Source organism: Oxyura jamaicensis, chromosome 7, assembly GCF_011077185.1.
Source record: "Oxyura jamaicensis isolate SHBP4307 breed ruddy duck chromosome 7, BPBGC_Ojam_1.0, whole genome shotgun sequence".
Classification (NCBI taxonomy): Eukaryota; Metazoa; Chordata; class Aves; order Anseriformes; family Anatidae; genus Oxyura; species Oxyura jamaicensis.
In genome coordinates, this window is record NC_048899.1 from 27,483,650 (window position 1) to 27,503,077 (window position 19,428).

At 38.1% G+C, this 19,428-nt stretch overlaps 1 protein-coding gene across 4 annotated transcripts in view; it reads left to right on the plus strand.

The window, feature by feature from the left end:
- The window catches only part of CNTNAP5 (contactin associated protein family member 5), a 287,334-nt gene that overhangs the window by 153,932 nt on the left and 113,974 nt on the right, over positions 1-19,428 (plus strand). For all 4 annotated transcript variants that reach the window (XM_035332452.1, XM_035332454.1, XM_035332451.1 and 1 more), the window contains 3 exons: positions 852-1,116; positions 3,772-3,921; positions 4,972-5,143. In XM_035332452.1, coding sequence (XP_035188343.1) covers positions 852-1,116; positions 3,772-3,921; positions 4,972-5,143 — 587 coding nt within the window. The remainder of the gene's footprint in view (positions 1-851; positions 1,117-3,771; positions 3,922-4,971; positions 5,144-19,428) is intronic.

Genomic DNA, 19,428 nt, shown 5'->3' on the forward strand with positions numbered 1-19,428 from the left:
ATTAGTAAGTTGACTCTTGTTATTTGGAATAGCATGGGGCTGTGTCACCCTGGGTAAAAGAAAATGTGGCTAGTAGTACTACTACTGCAAGCTGTATATTGAATATTTGAAATATACCGCGGAAACGTGCTTCATGTTTGGTCCCATACGATACATTCAAGTAAATGAGGGAGACTTTATTTTTAAGTTTTATAGCATTGGTGTAAGTGGGCAAAAAAAAACCACTGTTAACAGCTGCATTTTGGATTAAATTTAAAATAAATTTAGTCTAGTTCCTTTTTTATTTTCTTTTTCCTAATTTGCAGCTTTTCTCATTCACAGCTATGTAATTCCATCAGTACAGTCATTGTGTGGGACCTTTGTGTCACGTCCTGCAGCACATGAAGGCTCAAGAGAACTTACTAGTAGTGTTTTGGTGTCAGTTCCTGACATCAGCATAGATCCAAATGACATAAAGCTAAACTTGAGTTTGAATTGCAAGTACTGGGAAACAGAGCAGAGGCAGCCATGTGGAGATGGTCTGTCACTGACCTGCAGCAAATACAGACATGAACTTGATACAGAACATTTGGAGCATATCTCATACCTTCTAAGAACTGAGATTTGAAAGTGGCTTGTTTGTTTGTTTATTTACTTATTTTCTGCTTGGGGTGAACATACAAATTTGAAGTCATGTATGTTTTCCCTGATTGAACAAACACATTTCCTAATGAGTTCCAAAGGTTTGTGTCTGAATAAAAATACCTGTTTCCTAGTACCTAGCACCAGTAGAAACCCAGTGAGCTTTTTTTTTTTTTTTTTGGATGTCTGAAAAAAATATGTTAATAATGTTTGCTTTTTATTATTTTCAGGGGAATGTGACCTTTTCCTGCTCAGAACCACAAATTGTTCCCATCACCTTTGTCAGCTCAAGTAGAAGCTATTTGCTACTGCCTGGCACCCCTCAAATTGATGGCTTGTCAGTCAGTTTTCAGTTTCGAACATGGAATAAAGATGGCTTACTCCTGTCCACCGAATTGTCTGAAAACTCAGGATCTCTCTTGGTTTACCTCCACAGTGGGAGATTGACACTACTTATTCAGAAAGTAACAGAAAACCCCATGGAAATTAGTGAAGGTACTTTATTTTTGTTTTCTTTCACCCATCTCTCTTGAAAATACAAAGGCTCAATGCCACTGGAAGAAAGGATAGCAAAGTAAGGAAGCACCAAATCTTCTTTTCTGTTTACAAATTTTTTCTCACTTTCCAGTAGTACCACCACTTTGTGCAGTTTGAGGAAGATCTGAACATGTAAAGTTGATATCCTAAGATCTTCAGACTAATTCTACTCTGCAGTTATCTCAGTCTCTGTGTTTTCAAAGTCCTTCTAAATTTTCTTCCGTCAGGTCACACGAAGACCTTCATGCTTCTTGTCCTCACATTGTGCTGAAGTCAGCTGGGAGCCAGCTTGGCAGCTATGCCTTTCCCTAGTACATGTTAACACAGCCTCAGAGCTGATTTTCTTAACCTGGCTATTGCTTTACACTCTCCTTTTACAATACACTCAGAAGAGAAACTGACCATGGGCTTCCTCTCCTCAAACTCCCTCACTGGCATCCTAAGCCAATTTCAAAGCTGCTTTGTTCAGCTGTAGGGATGCAACTGGGTGAAATGTGGTTGCCTGTCTGATTCAGGGGCAATTGCTTGTAAACAAACAGGCCAGCTGTGCTTCGTCTCCAAGAGACAAGGAAACAGTTTCAAGCTGAACAGCAGAGCTAGGACCAGGGTGGCCCAGCTGTCATCTCAGTGTGACCTATATATGCCATGCTGGTTTCCTGAGCAGAAGTATTCTAGCCCAGGGCCGTGCACATCTCATACTGCTATGCAGCCATGCTGGGTGGGAGTCTGGGAAATTCATTTCCATGTAGGCTGAATACAGTTTCCAAACATGGATGGATAATAGACTTGATGGAACTCAGAGGTCTGAATAATAACAGTATTTTCTAAAAGGAACATCTGTTTAAAAATATGTAATATTAAAATATTCCTGGTGCAGACTAGAAGAGTGCGGATGTGTCTGTTAAAAGAAATAGAGAGAAAATCTGACAGAGTTGTCAAAGCAGAGCTGCTCCGTATGTGTATTTCATTCCCTTTTGTGATAGAAAATGAGGCAGCCGTGCGTCTGTCCTTATTCATGTGGATAGTTACAGCTTCAGTTTGCTGCAACCAAATGCTAAAAACTGAATTTCCAGCCTTTATTGCAGTCCTAATTAGATTGACAAATCTGCGACGATGCCAACATTTGTTTGGGTGTACTTGTTTTTATGTAGTTCTGAAATCATAATCCTGAGCCCAGCCTTTGGTGCTATCCAAAACATTGCTAAACTGCCTACTTAAACATGGAAAATGCGCAAAAGTTGCAAGTGCCACGTCTTGCAGATGTCGATATTCACAATAAAGTCATGCTTGCTCAAGAATGGACCTGTTTTTGACCCAAATGTGACCTATTTTTTCTTGACATCTTTTCAAACTTCAACACTATATTTCACTTCATAATGGACTTCTAGCTGAGTTCTAGCTGAAAACTCATCCTTTTTTTTTTTTTTTTTTTTCTTTCTGGGAAACCGGCATCTTATTCTATGGAAATTGTGCATGCATTAACAGCCATTACTCTGGAAATAGACTCATTTTCAAATTTGTAACAAAATGGTTTTTCATGCACATAACACCCACATTTTTTTTTAATTTTGTTTTGAACCGTTCTCACACCTCTTTGTGTCACTAAGTACTAGTTTGTTTCTTCTGAAAGCTACATTAACAAAAAATAGCCCATTAGAGATGGAAATAAATGCTAGTTTTCTGAGCCTGGTCTCAGAGACTGCAGCTTGATGGTAGTGTATGTCAAAGTGTGATTGGTTTACTTTTGATCTGCACCACTGCGTGAGAGCTCAGAGATTTGCTCACTGCTTTTCATGGTTGTCAAAATAGAGGATGTGGAGTTTCTTTGTATCCTTGTGGTGCTATTTCAAGAGCCCCAAGATGCAACATTGATTTTCAGAATATGAAAACTGAGGTGTTATTTCCCTATTACTTTGCATAAATGTATAACAGAGAAAGAGGCTACTCAGTACTATAATATCCCACATCCCTTTATAGGTTCCTGGACAGAGCAACAATCCCAGATCTCAGAAAACCCATGTCAAAATCCAAAATATATTGGTACATCCATCAATAAGAGTGCATGCTAACTTAGTGCTGAAGGGTTTTAAGGGCAGAAATCCTACTGAAAGGTATTGTCAGCTTTTATAAGGAGACTGAGAGAAGTTATGACCATTTTACTGAATCTAACTCTGCAATCTCGGGTATGCATTTAGTCCTAGAAGCACAGCAAAGATCTCTGCACAGTCCTTGGAGCTAAAAAGCATTTCCCAACAGACTCAAAGTAGTCATAAATACCCACCCCCCACAATGTTAATAGTGTACTACCAAAAAGGTAAAGGGCACAGCGAACCTGCTTGAGTGCCTGCAGTATAACAAGCAGCTTGGATCAAAATGTGCAGATGATCTACTTAAATACTCCTAAAAACTTTCCCTTTCTTGGACCTTTCCTTCTATGCCAGTTTACTTTCAGAGGCAATGAGTTCTTTTCAGGTACTGTTTTTGCCCATATTGGGTTCTGCTGCCTGTTTGTGATCACAGGTTGGAAGCAAAGATTTGAAGAATGTAATTGTCTCCTGCACTTCTTTTTTCACCCTGTGGGCCTTTTTTTTTTTTTTTTTTTTTCTTTTCTAGGTACCAATCTCCATGATGGTCTTTGGCATTCAGTTAACATCAATGCCAGAAGGCATCGCATTACCCTGACACTGGATAACAATGCTGCCACTGCCAACCATGCAACCACTGTCTCAAGGATCTACTCAGGGAACAGCTATTATTTTGGAGGTAAGTTGTTTCAGATAGACATGGGACGGGTTTTCATGACGGAAATTCTCAGATGATGGCCAGTGAGATCTCCCAAGTGTACTTTGCAGCTAATAGCAAATGCTGTAATAACTTATTTTTGACCACCTATTGAGTTGCATTGCAAACTAACATAGCTGTTAAGGTGGACTAGCTGAGGGGTAGCTACATCTAGCTAGCAAAACATGCAAAAGCCACGTATCTGTACTAGGCACGAGTGTTTTTTTCTGGTTAAAAGGACAGAGCACTGCCAGTTGCATTAAAATTCCTGTAGATATCGCTGTCCTGATCAGGCTCAGTGATTTTAGACTTCAGAACATAATTGACACACGGCTCAGATCTACAAAGGTATTTAGGTACTGTGCTTTCATTGAAATGAATGTAGGTTTAGCTCAATTCTGAAAGTGGAAAGAATAATCTTGAAAAATACTACCTCCTGCTTTTTGGAGTGTAAGCATTAATGTAGATAAAGAGAGTGTCATCAACTGTGTATTTTAGCTCTGACATACTTCTGCATTGTGCTTACCGCAGTGAGGCTCTGATCCTGATGAACTCTCTGGATACAGCACTAAGTGAGGATGTGCAGGAGGCTTTGGATCTCAGAACTGGCCAAATACCAAGGAGGTTCAGACACAAATGATTTTCTTGCTTGCTGTCCCTACGATTTCGTAATTTTACTCTGTGCCTCGCCTCAGCAGCAGAATTTAACCCATAATGATTTTATAATTTGCACAGCTTTTCTTATGGGAGTCAATTGCTATTAACTGTGAAGTTTAAAGAACATGCAAAAAATGAATTTTGATTTTGCTTAGCACATGCAAAAATCTCATACTCTTATATCTCTAGTGGTGGGTCTCCTTTATTTCTTCCCTTTTTTATTTTTTTCCTACTGAAAGATTTATAGCACAGAAAGTTGCATAGCTCAAAAAACACTTGGAATAATGAGCATCCAAGCCTTTGCATCAGGAAATCCCAACAGAAACAGATGAACATTCCAATATTCTTCTCTGCCTCTTTTCTTTTTTCCCACAGGGTGCCCTGACAATTTCACTGCTTCCCAATGTTTAAATCCCATTACTGCTTTTCAAGGCTGTATGAGGCTCATCTTTATTGATAACCAGCCCAAGGACCTCATTTTAGTTCAGCAAGGCGCCCTGGGGAATTTCAGTGATTTACACATTGATCTGTGTGGCATCAAAGACAGGTAATTATTGTTTCCTCTTTCTTGTGTTTGTTCTTTTTTCATCCTAGTGGTTTATAAATACAGGTTACATTAAGTGAAAATTCTCATCTGCCAACATTATAGATATTAGGCATAATAAAGCTACTAATAGGAAATATTACAGCAAAGATAGAAGAGCTGGAGGGGAAATAGTTTCAATTACATGAGGCTCTCTTCACATTGACTTGTAGGAAATAGAGTATGCAAATCCAATCAAACTACAGATTGGTGAAAGGATTAAATTTTATGCATAAACAACATTTGATTGCTTTGAAATTTTAGAGGGAAATGAAAGAGAAGGAAAAATTATTTGATTCATCAGAACATGTCATCCCCTTAATATACTAGCTATTTTTGTTTAGGTAGATCATTTACAATTTTTCTTCTTAGCCATTACAGCACAGCACGTTCATAATGAATATATGGTACACCTCATGCAGCGTATTGACCATTTGGTGTAAGTCAATATTATGATGAAATGTCTGTATCTACCAAAGACACATTTTTGTTTACATACTGATCTGAATCACTATGAAGTTGAAATCTGAGAGAAAGCACAGATTTTCTATTTAAGGGTAGAGAAGAAATAAGCAACCAACATTTTTCGACATAGTTCATAATTTCTCCTTTGCTTCTCATGGATAGATTCTGGTTTTGTTTGTTTTTAAATCTGGTACAGTTCTGAAAAATGAAAATGGAACTGCTAAAAATTTCACATGCTTCAGGTAGTTAAGTGAATAGTGAGAATGTTTTGGAAATATGTTAGGTGCTTAAGGACTGAAAGTAATTTTTCAGACATACCGCTTAGAGAGGTGGAGCTGAAAGCCAATCCCATTGCTTTCTATAGGAAAGGTCAGATTGCAAGAGCTGCAGTTACTGGAAAGGTGGGAAAAATCTCCATTATTTGAAATTTTTGTGCTTGTGTTTTTTAACTTGTATGGAGAAAATAATGACTCTGCTGATCAAATCTGTTGAGTTTAATGATGACCAAATTCAGACAGATACGAATTTCACACTTGGTGTGTCTGGAATGGTAGATGGAATTGATAAGAAACAGCATATTTAACAAAAGGGATAAAAATATAAACTTTCATGTGAATTAAGCGCTAAAAAAGCATTGTTTTCTTTCTTGAAAAAACAGATTCTTTAAGATTAAGTGGACCATTCCATGCCAATTCGTATATTGAAACAGAAGAAAACTCTTCTGGTATGTGGCAGAGGTGCTATGAGACATCTCCAATGCCTTCATTGTCACAAAGTCCAGGCTGCAAAGTAAATCTATGATACTACTCCAAGTGTCATTCTCATCTTCAGCATCCAAAGATGACAAGCATATGTCTGTGATGATACCATAAACTATTTAAGGCAAGGATCCAAACATAATAAGAAAGGTGGAACTTTATTTTACATAATCATTGCCTTGAATATGTCATGCATAAATAAAAGCTATACATGATCTAGTGAAGATTAATGTGGTCTGTTCCACTATGATTCTCTGGACAGCCTTAAATTTATGTCTCTACTATATGATCTACGTGAAAAACATAAAGTAGATTAAACAAAAGGGGAAAAGACAATTGATAATTGTCAAAAGTGTTTCTCTTATGGCTGGATTCGGTATAACAGTGGAGCTGCCCTGAAGGGAAAGATAGAAACCTGCAGCGTAGTAAAGTATTGTACAGAAATTCTGAAATTCCCCTGGTAACCAAAAGGAATGAGCGTTGCTGGAGTCGTGGGGATTGCAACTTTCTCGTTTAGTGAAACACTCTGCGCTCTCCCTGTCTGGCAACTCCAATAATTCTGCTGGAATTGTTTTGCAGGGAAGAAAGAAGGATTTTTTTTTTTTGTCCAAATCATATTACATATTTCTCACAACCTGAGAGAAGTTAAATTTACAAAATAGATTTCAGGAAGTTACAAAAATTGTTGAAAGATTCTCAGGGTGAAGTAACTCTGGTGTAGAACTGAAGTCAAAAGTGATCATAGCAGAAACAGGCCATTGGGAAGAGGGATGAAATTAAATGAAAATGAATTAAGAAAATACAGACAAACTGCAAATCCATTGTGTTATTTTCCAACAGGATTGTTCCTAATCCATTGGTTAACCTGAGGAAAGCCTGAACATGAAAGTATTCTCGGATTGCGTTCTTCCTAACAATTTTTGAACATTTTATGTTCTGCAGGTCCATATTATGGCCTAATTAGTTAAAACAAACTATAGATGGAAGACTGGGGAGAACAGGAGATTTGAATTCAGAATTCTGGCAAATTGAAGGCCTTCCTTGCTGTCTAGTCTGCACGGTCTATGCTTGAGTATGCTTTCAAGCCTCATTCAGATTGGTTTATTGCACAAAGCGTCTGACATATCATTTCCAGTCACTGTAGTTTAACTAGTGCTCTATATTGCAGCAGCTCTGGGCCTGTAGGAAAGTTGAGGTCTGGCCCCAGGCATGTAATATACAGCTGCTCATTCTTTATGAGTAAGGAGAGTTAAAATTCTGTAAGAGCATCATCCACGAGAAATATGATCTCCCCTTTCTTAATTATAAGATTTATTGCAATGTGCACTGTAAAAGCACATGTTTTTGTAATTTTAACACATGTGGGAATTGTGTTTCTTAATTAACATGTAAATGGAGCATTTGTCTTAGTTATCTAAGCACAGAAAGCTCTTTGAGGAATATGCCTCTATTTAGGAAGCAATTCATTTGTTACAGGCTTGTAGGTCGAGCTTGTTCAGACCTGGGCTCTGAAAGCAGTAGCTAGACAGCTCTCTGCAACTTGTTCTGGCTCTTAGAAAGAGAATTAACAGGTTTGTTTTGAAAGATGACAAGTTAGGACTACTGTTGATGCTGGCAGTATGTTTTTTTTTTTTTTTTTGAGAGAGAGAGCATTGAATTGTGTAAACTTATTATGCACATGCCAGGATTCTCAGTATAAAGCAATGAGCCTCCATTAATTTAAATGGAGCTCTCTGAGGGACTGAGCCTTAATATCTCATCATTTCATCTCTAGTATTTGAACTGTATGTGTGCTCAGGTGAACTTTGCATGAATGCCATCTGTCTCCCTGTATTTGTTTTTTCTATTCTTCAGTACCTATTTCTGGGAGATAAATACCTTGCCACTAGCCGAGCTATTAAACAGTACTCAGAAAAAAATGAGGATGTCCATAGGTGTATACTGAATTTTGCCTTTTCATTGGTCTCTGAGGAGACAGTGCCAAGTGAATATGCTTTTGCAGACCTGAGTGAATCTACTGTGACTGACCCTGCTTTGAGCAGGTGACTCTTGACAGGGACCTCCAGAGCTGCCTTCTAGCCTCAGCATTTCTGTGAATGAGACCACCTGGTAGCTGCTCTGATCCTGCCTGAAAGGGTAGTCCAGAAAGTATCTGAAAGAGCTGGGATTAGCAGGTAACGCAAAGGATACTGAAGTCTTATATGCTTTCATGGGGACATTAAGACATTGTGCAGTCTGAAGTTGAACACAGTAGTCAACACAGACTGTCCTTATGATGGAAGAAGGCTAGTTAGTGCTATCTCCTAATAAGAGACTGACTCTTTGCAGCCCTCAGTTGCAGTGCCAGCATTGTTTATATTCCTGCTGTGGCATCTGAAGTCATCTCTGATTTGCCATGCCCTTGGATGGTACCAACATGTCGTCCTTAGGTGACATATCCTGTGCAAGGAGAGGCACCCCCAATCTATTCAGAGCTGTGTCTGTTCCACAAGTTCTGGGAAGTACTACCATATTCCCTTTGCCTCCTTCGGGGCAAAGCTCTTCCTGGATACTGTTCCCAATGCCTTGTGGAATAGGAAAATACAATTTGTAGGAGGAAGCAATCTTTCTTGTAGCAGTGCATGTGTAGGACTCTTGGCATTACCCCTGCTGCCTTTAGTAAACTATTTTTTTCTTTTGTTCATAGTATGTATATTTACTGTAGTTGTCCAAATGCACAGATTGTTCTGTGTTTTCTGAGGGTGTTTAAAGTGTGGTGCTTACACTGCTCCTGTTATGAAGCATTAGATGTCATAGCTGTTTTCCAGTGCATTTATCCCCAGGTAAAGAAAAAAAATGAGATAATGTGCTGCTAAGCCATAGAGGTCTGCTCCATATTTAAAAGAAAGTGGATTTGTTTAATTTTTTCTCTCTTTGTTGTTGCCTCTTCAGGATTTCTGCTTGGCTAGGAGTGCCAGGTACACAGCAGGGTGTGTTTGGTTTACGCTGAATTAATGAGTCAGAAAAATACAGCAGCCGAGTACAGAGCAGAGAGTAACAAGGCAGAAATGAAACATGGAAGTGAAGGTACCATGAAGTCCCTGAATTCAGAGACTTCTGGGGAGGCAAAGAGGTGTCTTTGGGTATGTATGCATACTTCTGCAGGAGTACAAGTCCTACTCTGACAATGTGTGACCAAAAGCCATCTGGCAAATAAATGCAGACTCTCTTTGTGGATTTATTTTCAGTTCAGATTGATGTAGATTAGGTTCGTGGCTTGAGGGATCATACAACCCTCACTCCTGGGATTTTGCATTGTAAGTGTTTTTTGGGAAAGAAGGTATCTTCTGAGGTGATATAGTAAATCTAAAAGCTTCCAGGGAAAAGCCTGACTGGTAAGAAAATCTGGTGAGAACAGAATGATTCTTTCTGTCTTTGACCCTTAATCCTGATGTTTAGTCATCACAGGTTCATTATCACTCTTGCTTTTCAATTTCTGTTCTCTATGAACATATTCAGAGCTCAAATAAAATAGGTCTAGAAAACATTCCCTGCAAAGAAAGACTGATTAAGTGCTGGTTCTTCAACCAGAAAAGAGATTGCTGATGGAAGGCAGCATGATGGGCCTCAGGTGGTAAAAGGCTGCTGCAGTGCAGTGCAAAGAATAATCTTCTCTGGCCAGGATGTACAGAACACCTGTGGCATAGGCTGCCTGAGGAGACTGTCAAGTCACTGGAAGACTTTAAGAACAGGTTAGTAGAGTCTCTGAGAAACAGCAAACATGGGTATGCACAATCCTGCCTTGGGGCATAGGCATGGACTAAGTGATCTCTCGAGTTCCCTTCCAGCTCTGTGTGATTCTCTGTGTTTGCTCAGGCTTCTCCTCCAGCTAGAACAGCTGTGGATTGTTCTTGCTTTAGGGGGGTCTGAAATGTCAACAACAATAACATTGCTTTAGAAAAAAAAAAAAAAGGCATATAAATATGGGAAGAACCTGACAGGAATTCAGCTCAGAATTGTATCATACACCTGCGTGAGAACTTGTTTGGTAGATGCATCTCTAAGGTGCTCTAAGGAAGTTCTGCGGCAGGGTGGGGAGGCAGGCAGATAGCCCTCAGGTATGGTGTTTTTTAATATATATATATATATTTTAACTTGTCTACATATTAAGTTTAGAGTGTAAAGAAATGGAGGAGGAAGAGCAACAAATTATATCCATTTGTTATTTTCCTGTTTCACTCTTTGCTTCTAACAATGCATGATTCATTTTTCAACTACAGGGTGATGTTCTGTGAATGACAGAATTTGTTACTTTTATTTTGGGGGGAAGGGGGAGAGGTCTTCTTTGTGGACTCCATAATGTCTAGAATGAGGATTCATCTGAGGCCGTATATTTCTTTTGATGACCACTAGCTTGATTCCTTTCTACTTGTCTTTCTATTTTCATGAGATTGTCTCACTTCTTGGCTTTGAGGTGTCTGACCATCTTTCAGATGTGGTCAAAATGAGGGCAAGATGTTCATAAGGTGTTGGGAGGAGGCAGGGACTGAGACACTGGACATTTATGGAAGCATTTACACCTTCATAAATCAAGCTAATAACTGTGTGTTAATCACTCCACATTCTCTTTTTCAGTTGCTAAAAGAAGGGCAAATGCAGTTGGATATATTCACTGATCTCAGCCTTGGCCTGACCAACCATTTCCAAGAAGTATGTTCTCTCTGGGTCACTTAGAGGTGATGTGTGCAGCTCTGACTATAAGTTTGTCATTCAGGCCTTTTGGCTGTTTCTAAAACTGACTTCTTGTGTGCCACAAACTGTTGTCTACAAGGAAAATTTAAATAGGCTAGGACTTTTTAGCCTCGACATAAGAGCTAAGCAGGATTGTGCATTGAGGAGCAGCATGAAGGAGGTGAATCATGAAATACTTGCTGTTTCTCAAAATTCAGATCTTACACAGCATCAAATTGGATGTCATTAGATGCTGTAGAGGTCAAATGTAAAGGAAAAAGCCAGTAAGGCATACGTGAATCCTTAAGCCACAGATTGCTGGAAGCTGATAGAGTGTTTGATGAGATGTTCTTAAAGTCACCTCATCAGCATCTTTGCTGTGACACTGTCAGAGTAAGGAAACTGGAGCAGAGGCACTGGTGATCTGAAGTGAAGTCTGGAGATAGGTCTTAGTACTGAGAAGTCTGAGCTTCTTACTCTTTTTAAAACATCCTTTTCATCATGGGCAACTCTTTGTACTCAGTTTTTCAGTGCAGAAATATGTTTTGTTGTATCTGTGCTCATTTCAAAATATCTGACTTTGCATTTTGCTAGGTAATAATTCTTTTTGAGCTGTTTTTTCTTTCTGCATAGCAATGGATTAGTGGGGGTGTTGGTCTGTGTCTATGTGGACAAACAATGGAAGGTATAGCTTGGGGGAATTTCAAGCAGCCTCCTATTTAAAAGAAATGAAATGGGTAGGAAAATAAATATGCAGATGCTGAGAACTTGGCCACACTGTTGAGAAGCTCTGGGATTTCCCATTCAGCAATTGGCTGGAATGCTGGATATTAGGTCTAGAAGTACTAGCTTCAGTCCTGACACTGAGTTGGTTGTTTGCTATAGTTGGCATCCTATTCAATTAATAGATGGAGGAATGTGGGCTCAAGAGATACTGCAGCTCAAGAGTTGCCATGGATATTAGGAAAACATGCCAGAAAATCATTAAACCTCAGTCCAGAAACACTGTGGATTTCCAGCCCTACATCATATGGCACAGATGCTCCCTTTGGGCTGTGCAAGGCTCTCTGCTCTTACAGCAGATGGACCCCTTGGAATACAGCAGCAAGGGCTGCCTTGAAGCTTATAGATGTGGGTTCATTAATCTCATCCATTTCTTGCGTGTAATGGGACAAACTCTGCTTTGCAGTGTTAATCACAGAGGAGAAAATTCTGTTTCCAGGAGTTCGCAAAGAGGTAAGATCTGGAATGGTTTCTCATACCAGCTCCTCCAAACTCTGTAATGAAAAGTGCTTTGGAGGTATTACAGTTGAGATATCTTGCACCAAACAGCTGTAGTAAGGAGAAAACTGGCATCATTTTTCCCTGACCTCACATCTTTCACAAAACTAGTCTCTGTCCCTCTAAATGGTTCTAGACAAATGGTTGCTTCCACCAGGGTTTCAAGAGAGGAATAGCTGCATCTTTAACAATGATGCTGGTTACCTTCATGCTTTTGAACTTCTCAACCTGCATCACAAGGGATGTGGCCTTTAGGTTGCTTGTTGACAGAGAAGGTTTGCTAAGGAGCCTGAACTTATGATTCTGCCCTCCCTGCCAGGGCTGAAAAAGCTTGAAGCTGTTGAGTTTTTGGTAACAAAGTTTACCTGGACAAAGGTAGGGCTAAGGCAGGTGCAGAAGCACGGTTCACCCATTATTATATTGTCATAAGTTTTATACACAATTTGTGCTTGTGTATCTGAGACATGATAGTTTTGGGATTGAAGAAAGGCATTTCTGTGATGAACCTGTCATTCATAAATGAACTAGTAGTCAGAGCCTTCTTTCCTTTAGGCACACATCCACATTAATACATAAATACATGCATTGCTCTCCCTGCCTGTAACTGAGAGGGTACTTTAATCTGATTGCTGCAGTTAGTGTTGATTTTGCGCTGATGAAGCTTTGACTGGGTTGTCCTATTTTTACTTGGCTGGCACCATGCCCTCACTATAGTAAATACTGACAGTACTTGTCAAGGACAACACTGGGAGCTTCAGTTCCCTTAAGTGACCTAGAGGGAAACAAAACAAAACAAAACAAAAGGATTCATGTTGAAACCACCTTAGCAGATGGGCTGATGATGGCTTGTCTTGCAAGACATCCTGGGAATTCCAAGGATTTGCAATAAGGAATGCAAACTTGACCTCAGATATCTCCTTACAAATCCTGGCATTGTTTTATCACTGTAGAATCAGTGGGCAGGCACACACACTGATATTGCCATCCTTATTAAACCAAGATTCATCTGCATATTCCGATTCTCCTAGGAAATACAAGTGGAGAGAGCAGCATGTGGTATACATAACAATCACTGCGATGGGATTGGCATTAACAGTTTACTTCATTAGGGAGGAGCATGCTGAGTTGATTTACGAGTCTGCGTCCCTGTGCTCCTCGAGTCATGGAGCACAAAGAAATGAAAGAAAAGTGTCCTTAGTCTTTACCCTTTTATCCCTAGCTATGTTTTATCTGTGGAAATTCCTCATAATATTTTCTAAATAAATTAGTTTAAACTATTCTTTTTCCTTGCCAAATAGAACTGACCTTTTAAATCCTACTTTTTACGTACTTTGTAGATTCCGTCAGATTTTACTATCAGTTTTTACTTGTAAGAAATAATAATAATTTCCAACTTTTTCCTTCTTTTAGTAATGAACTTAATGTTATTTCATGTGTTGTACTGTCAAAAGGGACCTTTGGGAAATTAATTACTATTGCAGGTGAAGCAGGTTAGGATAAATCTGATGAAAGTACAGTCTCCTTTTGCATTTCCCTGATCTCTTCTAAGAATTAATGTATGCCCTGCAGCTGAAGCCAAAGTTTATATGATTTTTTTTTCTAGGTTGGCCATGCAAATGAGAAATATCCTGGCTAATTATGCCCAATGAGTCTTAATATTATTTATTACAATCCCAGGCTGGGACTGGAAAAGCAAACACTTCATACTGCATTCACTAACATATAGATACCTGCAGTGCATTGCAGAAGGAATCAAAACATTTATAATTTGGCATCCATTCTTCTTGTTCTCTCTCCTGTTCCTGTTTTCAGTATTTAGAGTCTTTTCTGCAGAAATGACACTGATTTGACAGTCTGGATTTTTTTTTTCTCTTTCCAAAAGGTCGTCTTAACATTTCTTTTTGGTTTTATAGCAATGAGTCAGACCAATCATGCTCCTTGAATAAGAAAAAAATCTGCTTCTGGGTAAATCACAGGTAGATATGGTAGATGTGAATCTTGTGAGTCTGTACTTCTGTCAGCAGAGTGTTTGAACTGCATACCTTCCGATGCTGGAATACCTGGATTTTTTTTTTATTTTCTTTTTTAATTATTCAACTGAAATGCTACAGGGAGGCTGTCCGCACTAGTTGGTTAAAAAGGTCTGATAATCCAGGTTACAGTTCCTCTGATCTCATATAACCTTAAAAGTATCACTTCAGTCCTGCGATGGATTATTTTCTGTGTCCCTTTTGTGTGTCTCTTGCCTCTTTCAAATGTAGGCTCCAGCGCACATATTTACAAATAGCACATAAGCACACTGAAGATCCCTTCAGTTTCTATTTTAATGAAAGAAATTGAGGACAGGTTTTCAAAAAGTTTCCCTTTCTCATGTTTGTTTTGATACTTCCTAAAACACTGACAAATTGCTTTTTGTGCAGCAAAAAAAAAAAAACAGTGTTGTAAGAAATTGCTCTTTCTTTTTCATCAAATTTTCATGATAAAATTTAACTTTTTCCCTTTTCTTTTCACTAAAAACAAAGCAAAACACTGGAAATAATGTTATGGAAAGGTAAAGGGAAAAATCCTTAATCCAAACTATGTTATACGGTGGGGTAAAAAGTATGAAAAAGGTATCTTAATGACTTTTTCCCTTGTAAAGATTGATATGCAGTGAAAAAAAAAAAAAAAAGTGTTAGAAGTATACATGGTATTCTATGAGAGTGAAAAATCCCTTGGGGATTTTTCCCCAAAGAATGTACCACCAATTAAACATGCTAACATAAAACCATTGCAGGTAGCTCATTTTGGACTGAGAGTCTGGGAAAACCACTCAACACCACACAAGTTTTAGGATGGAAGGGCAGGATGCAGAAAAACTCAGCAAGATATAAATAAAGGAAACCACACTGAGCTAAGCCAAAATCTGGGTATCAGAATTAAAACCCCTGCAGTTCCAGAGAACATTCCTCCCCCCCCCCCCCAATCCTCATATCTATTCTAATGTTAAACTAGCTGGATAATGCAGCTGGTGACAGAACTACTCTCTCTAGCTGCTTAAGAGCTGACTGGCAATTAAGTGTAATAAAACTATGTAGAAGAATTCCCTACTGTTGGTCTAGTATATGAGCTTTGCACTGTCAGATGGTTTCCTTCTGTGGTAATTATAAGACAAGAATATGTTTGTACAAAGCAAATTCTCTGTAAAATAGGCAATCACGCTGGATGATGCTGCCTTTGAAGAAAGGGGCAGTTTTCTGTCCTTTGCCTCTAATGTGAATGAAAGTTAATGTTCAGATTATTTGGATAATGTCATGAGATGATTTTGCCCTCACTTAATTTTAAGAGTTTTTGTTTTTATTAACTTTGCTTTGTATATGCAACACCAGCTGCAGAAAACACTGACTGAGGACCATGAATGGTGCACTGGTATGTAGCAATACTGTGTTTTCAGAGCAAACAGACAGATTTTTCAGACTTACAGGCTGCATTCATATCCTTCATCTGAACTGCAGACAGACTGTGTGTTAATTTAGTCTTGTTCTTTTTCAGATGAGTTTGCCTATTTATTTATTTTCAAGTGGAGTAAGAAAATGGTGCTGAATTCAAATCTCACTTACCTGATGGCGCTACAGAGTAACTAAGATCAGTGCTGATCTGGTCCTTAAAATGTGTTTAACAAATTCTGTAACAGGTAATTGCACAACTAGTCTGAGCAGGGTGAACATTTTCCTCTATCTGTGATGGACCGTATGTGCAGGAAGATGGCAGAGCTGAAGATAGTTATTTTTGTTTTTCTTATGGAGTGGAGGGCCCAGAAATGCTGGAGAAGGGGTTTGCCACTGAATTAGACCTCTGTGGAGAAAGAAGACTGTTAGAGCTTTGGTAGGGGGCTTCTGAAGTGTTATTTTGGAATCTGACTTAAGTGCGGAACTGAATTTCTAGGGGGACCTAAGTAGTGGTTATCCCCATTGCTAATCATATAATCAAAATTCATGCAATGTGCAACCCCATGGTATATTAAAGGCTATCTGTGGGTATGCATGGGGGATATAATATCCTGTCCCTGTTTGTTTGTGTTTGGTTATCACAGATGGCTTTTCTGCTTTTGCTTTGTAAAATGATGAATTCTAAATGGAACAGCTGTCCGTACAGGGTGGTTTATTTGTCCTTTTCAAATTTATTTATATGAAATCCTTTCTGCTGATGCCAAGCCAAACTGTCAGCACATTTACCTCTATTAAAAATGAAGGTGTTTTAACAACAAAGCAATCAAATGCTTAAAAAAGAAAAAAAAAAAAAAAAAAGCCTTCTATCTAAGCATAGATAGGTGTTGTTGTTGTTTGTTTGTTTGTTTGTTTTTACTTGTACCAATCCCAGAACAGCCTCCTCGCACAGTTCTGTCCCAGCCATGTGCCTGTGGGCATTTAGCATCAACGTCAGATCTTCTGAATGTTGGTCTCACAGTGGTATTCAAGTGCAGAGCCTGAAATAGTAATAATATATTTTAAATGTTTTGCCATCAAAGTTTTGCCAGTCTCAGGAAGAAGAAAAACATCTCTTTGTGCCAGATTATTAAATGACCCAAAATACTTTTCTTTAGATACTTTTATATCTATTAGAAGTGACAGAGTAAATGACTTCTAGTGTGGAAGAGGAAAATCCTTTGTTCATGTTACTCTTGTTCTTTTTGTATTCCATAACTTTTCATACAGTAATACATTTAGGGAAGAAAATGTAGATGGCTTAAAAAAAAAAAAAAACAAAAAAACAGTTTTTTAGAAGTTCTTCAGTTTGTTAAAGTTGAAGGAAGAGAAAGAAGTTGGGAACTGAGATAAGGAGGAGGGAATGTGCACTGAAAAAAAAAAAAAAAAAGAGCTGGAAAGCATTAATTCTTTTGCTTGCCTATATTCATAAGTAGTGCTTGACACTAAGACAAAAGAAAGGCATGATGCAAGTTGCGAGTCTTAATTATATTTCTATTCACTCTTTTCCCTTCCTTCCTCTGGTTCTAGTAGTTCTCTCTTCTCCATTTATTTAAGGAGATCTAGCTCACTGTTTTGCCACAAACAATCAGAGATAAACAAGATGGGATGTGCTCCTGTGGTACTTTCTTTCCTAATGCTATCTCATCTTCATTTGTTTTTCCCTTGGTAAATCCCTGAAGTTGATAAACTGTCTATTTAGTGGTGTTGGTGGATTTATCTTACCTTTCCCTTCCAGTGCTTCTTTGGTCTCCCTTTGAGTCCGTTTTGTATATTTGAAATATAATTTGGCAAGGAGTGTCAGATTCACTGCTCAGCAGAGTAAGACAAAAAGGCATGCTGTTGCCATTGGCCTAAATGTATTGATTTTAGTGGAGAAAAAAAAAAAAAAAAAAAAAAAAAAAAAACAGAGCAAAAGTACAGACTGTTATGGTAACACCATGAGCTTCATTGTACATGCATGCTTATTATAGAAAATAATCAGTGTTAATATTCTATTTCGTTGATTATACATGAAATAGCTGCACCCCTAAAATATGAAAACATGCTGAAAGAACATTAATTGGTGATAATATAAAGCAAAAGCTGTCTTGAAAAAGATACTTTTCACTTTTGTATGTGGTCTTGTACAACATTGTTGAGTTGCTTCAAAATGATGCAAATTGAGTCTTAATATTGAGTGTTTTTTGTGTTCTTTTTTTTTCTCTTAGCTTTCTTTTTTTCTGTTTATTTAGAAATAATAGAAAGTGGTACAGGCAGGATGTGTTGTGCTGACTGTAACCAAATCTGAGAGGTGCTTATTGAAAGTACCGGGTTTATTTCCAGTCAAGTGTAACATCAAATGCGTAGAACTCCTTCAGCCTTCCCACTCAAGTAATTTTGTCATTGTTATTTCTTCGTCATTCCAATAAAGGGCCAAATTTTGCCTTTTAATGTCTATGCAGTTTGTCCTTTGAATTCAAGGAAGCACATGCATTTTTGGAGATGTTTCATCTAAGGACAGTGAGTGCTTTTGTGAAGGCTTTGCTAATTGTTCACTTAGGTGTTTGTTTTCCAGCTTGGCTGAAGGAGGGAAAAATGATTTGTTTCATTTATTTATTTACTTATTTATATAAAATTAATTCACCGTGAGGTATTCTATGAATTAGTCTGGAATCTGAAAGATCAGAGTCCCTGGTCTATCACAAGTTGTCTTAGGCAAATCATTAAGTTTCAAAGTGTCCCATTTGTCATACTCACTAAAATTGACTCAATCTGTTTGTTTGTTTCAATTGCAAATAGGTCAGGGGCTGCCTACTGCATTTGTTTTTGAAAAATTCTCTGATACCACTGTGATCTTTGTTAGAATTGCTTGAATCCACTAGAATGCAAATATCTCTATTTAAATATATATATATTGAAGCCTTCAGCATGAAGTTCTGGGACAGTCGGCAAATGAAACAACCTGTGATTTATCCATGCCTTGATTAATTTTAATCATAGTTATTTCTTAATTTGGACTTCTCTGACAATTAGGATAAATTTTGCTTCTAATGAAGGCACAACTGCGCAGTTAGAATGGGATTATGGTAATTATTAGAGTTGCGAAGAAATTTGTTTCATAAGCTCTTAGAAGGGTTAGTTATCTGACCAAAACAAGATCAATGTGGTTGGTGCTAATTAAAGCAAATAGACTAAGGAATAAAAAAGGTTTAATTCTGAATTTATGAATATCATTAAAAGCTTACATAGCTAGTTCAACTTATCTGTTGTGCATTGTTGGGGGAAGAAAAAGTGGCTGCATTTGTAAGACAAACAGAAATGAGAAGTGACCTTCAACTTTGTAAAGCCTTTATTAAGGAAGCTGTTTTAATGGAATAAATGTGGCTAAGCCTCGGATACGGGCCTTTGGCAAACCACAAATGACTAGCGATTAGCTGTACTGTATTGGGTTAATTAATAAGAGTTAGTTTAAAAATAGGCAGAAAACATATTTGTCCATTACACTGATGATGTAAATTATGATAATGATACAGTGCAGTGCTATTTTTACCTCTTCTAAGAGCTTTATAAGCGTCAGATATTTCTTGTC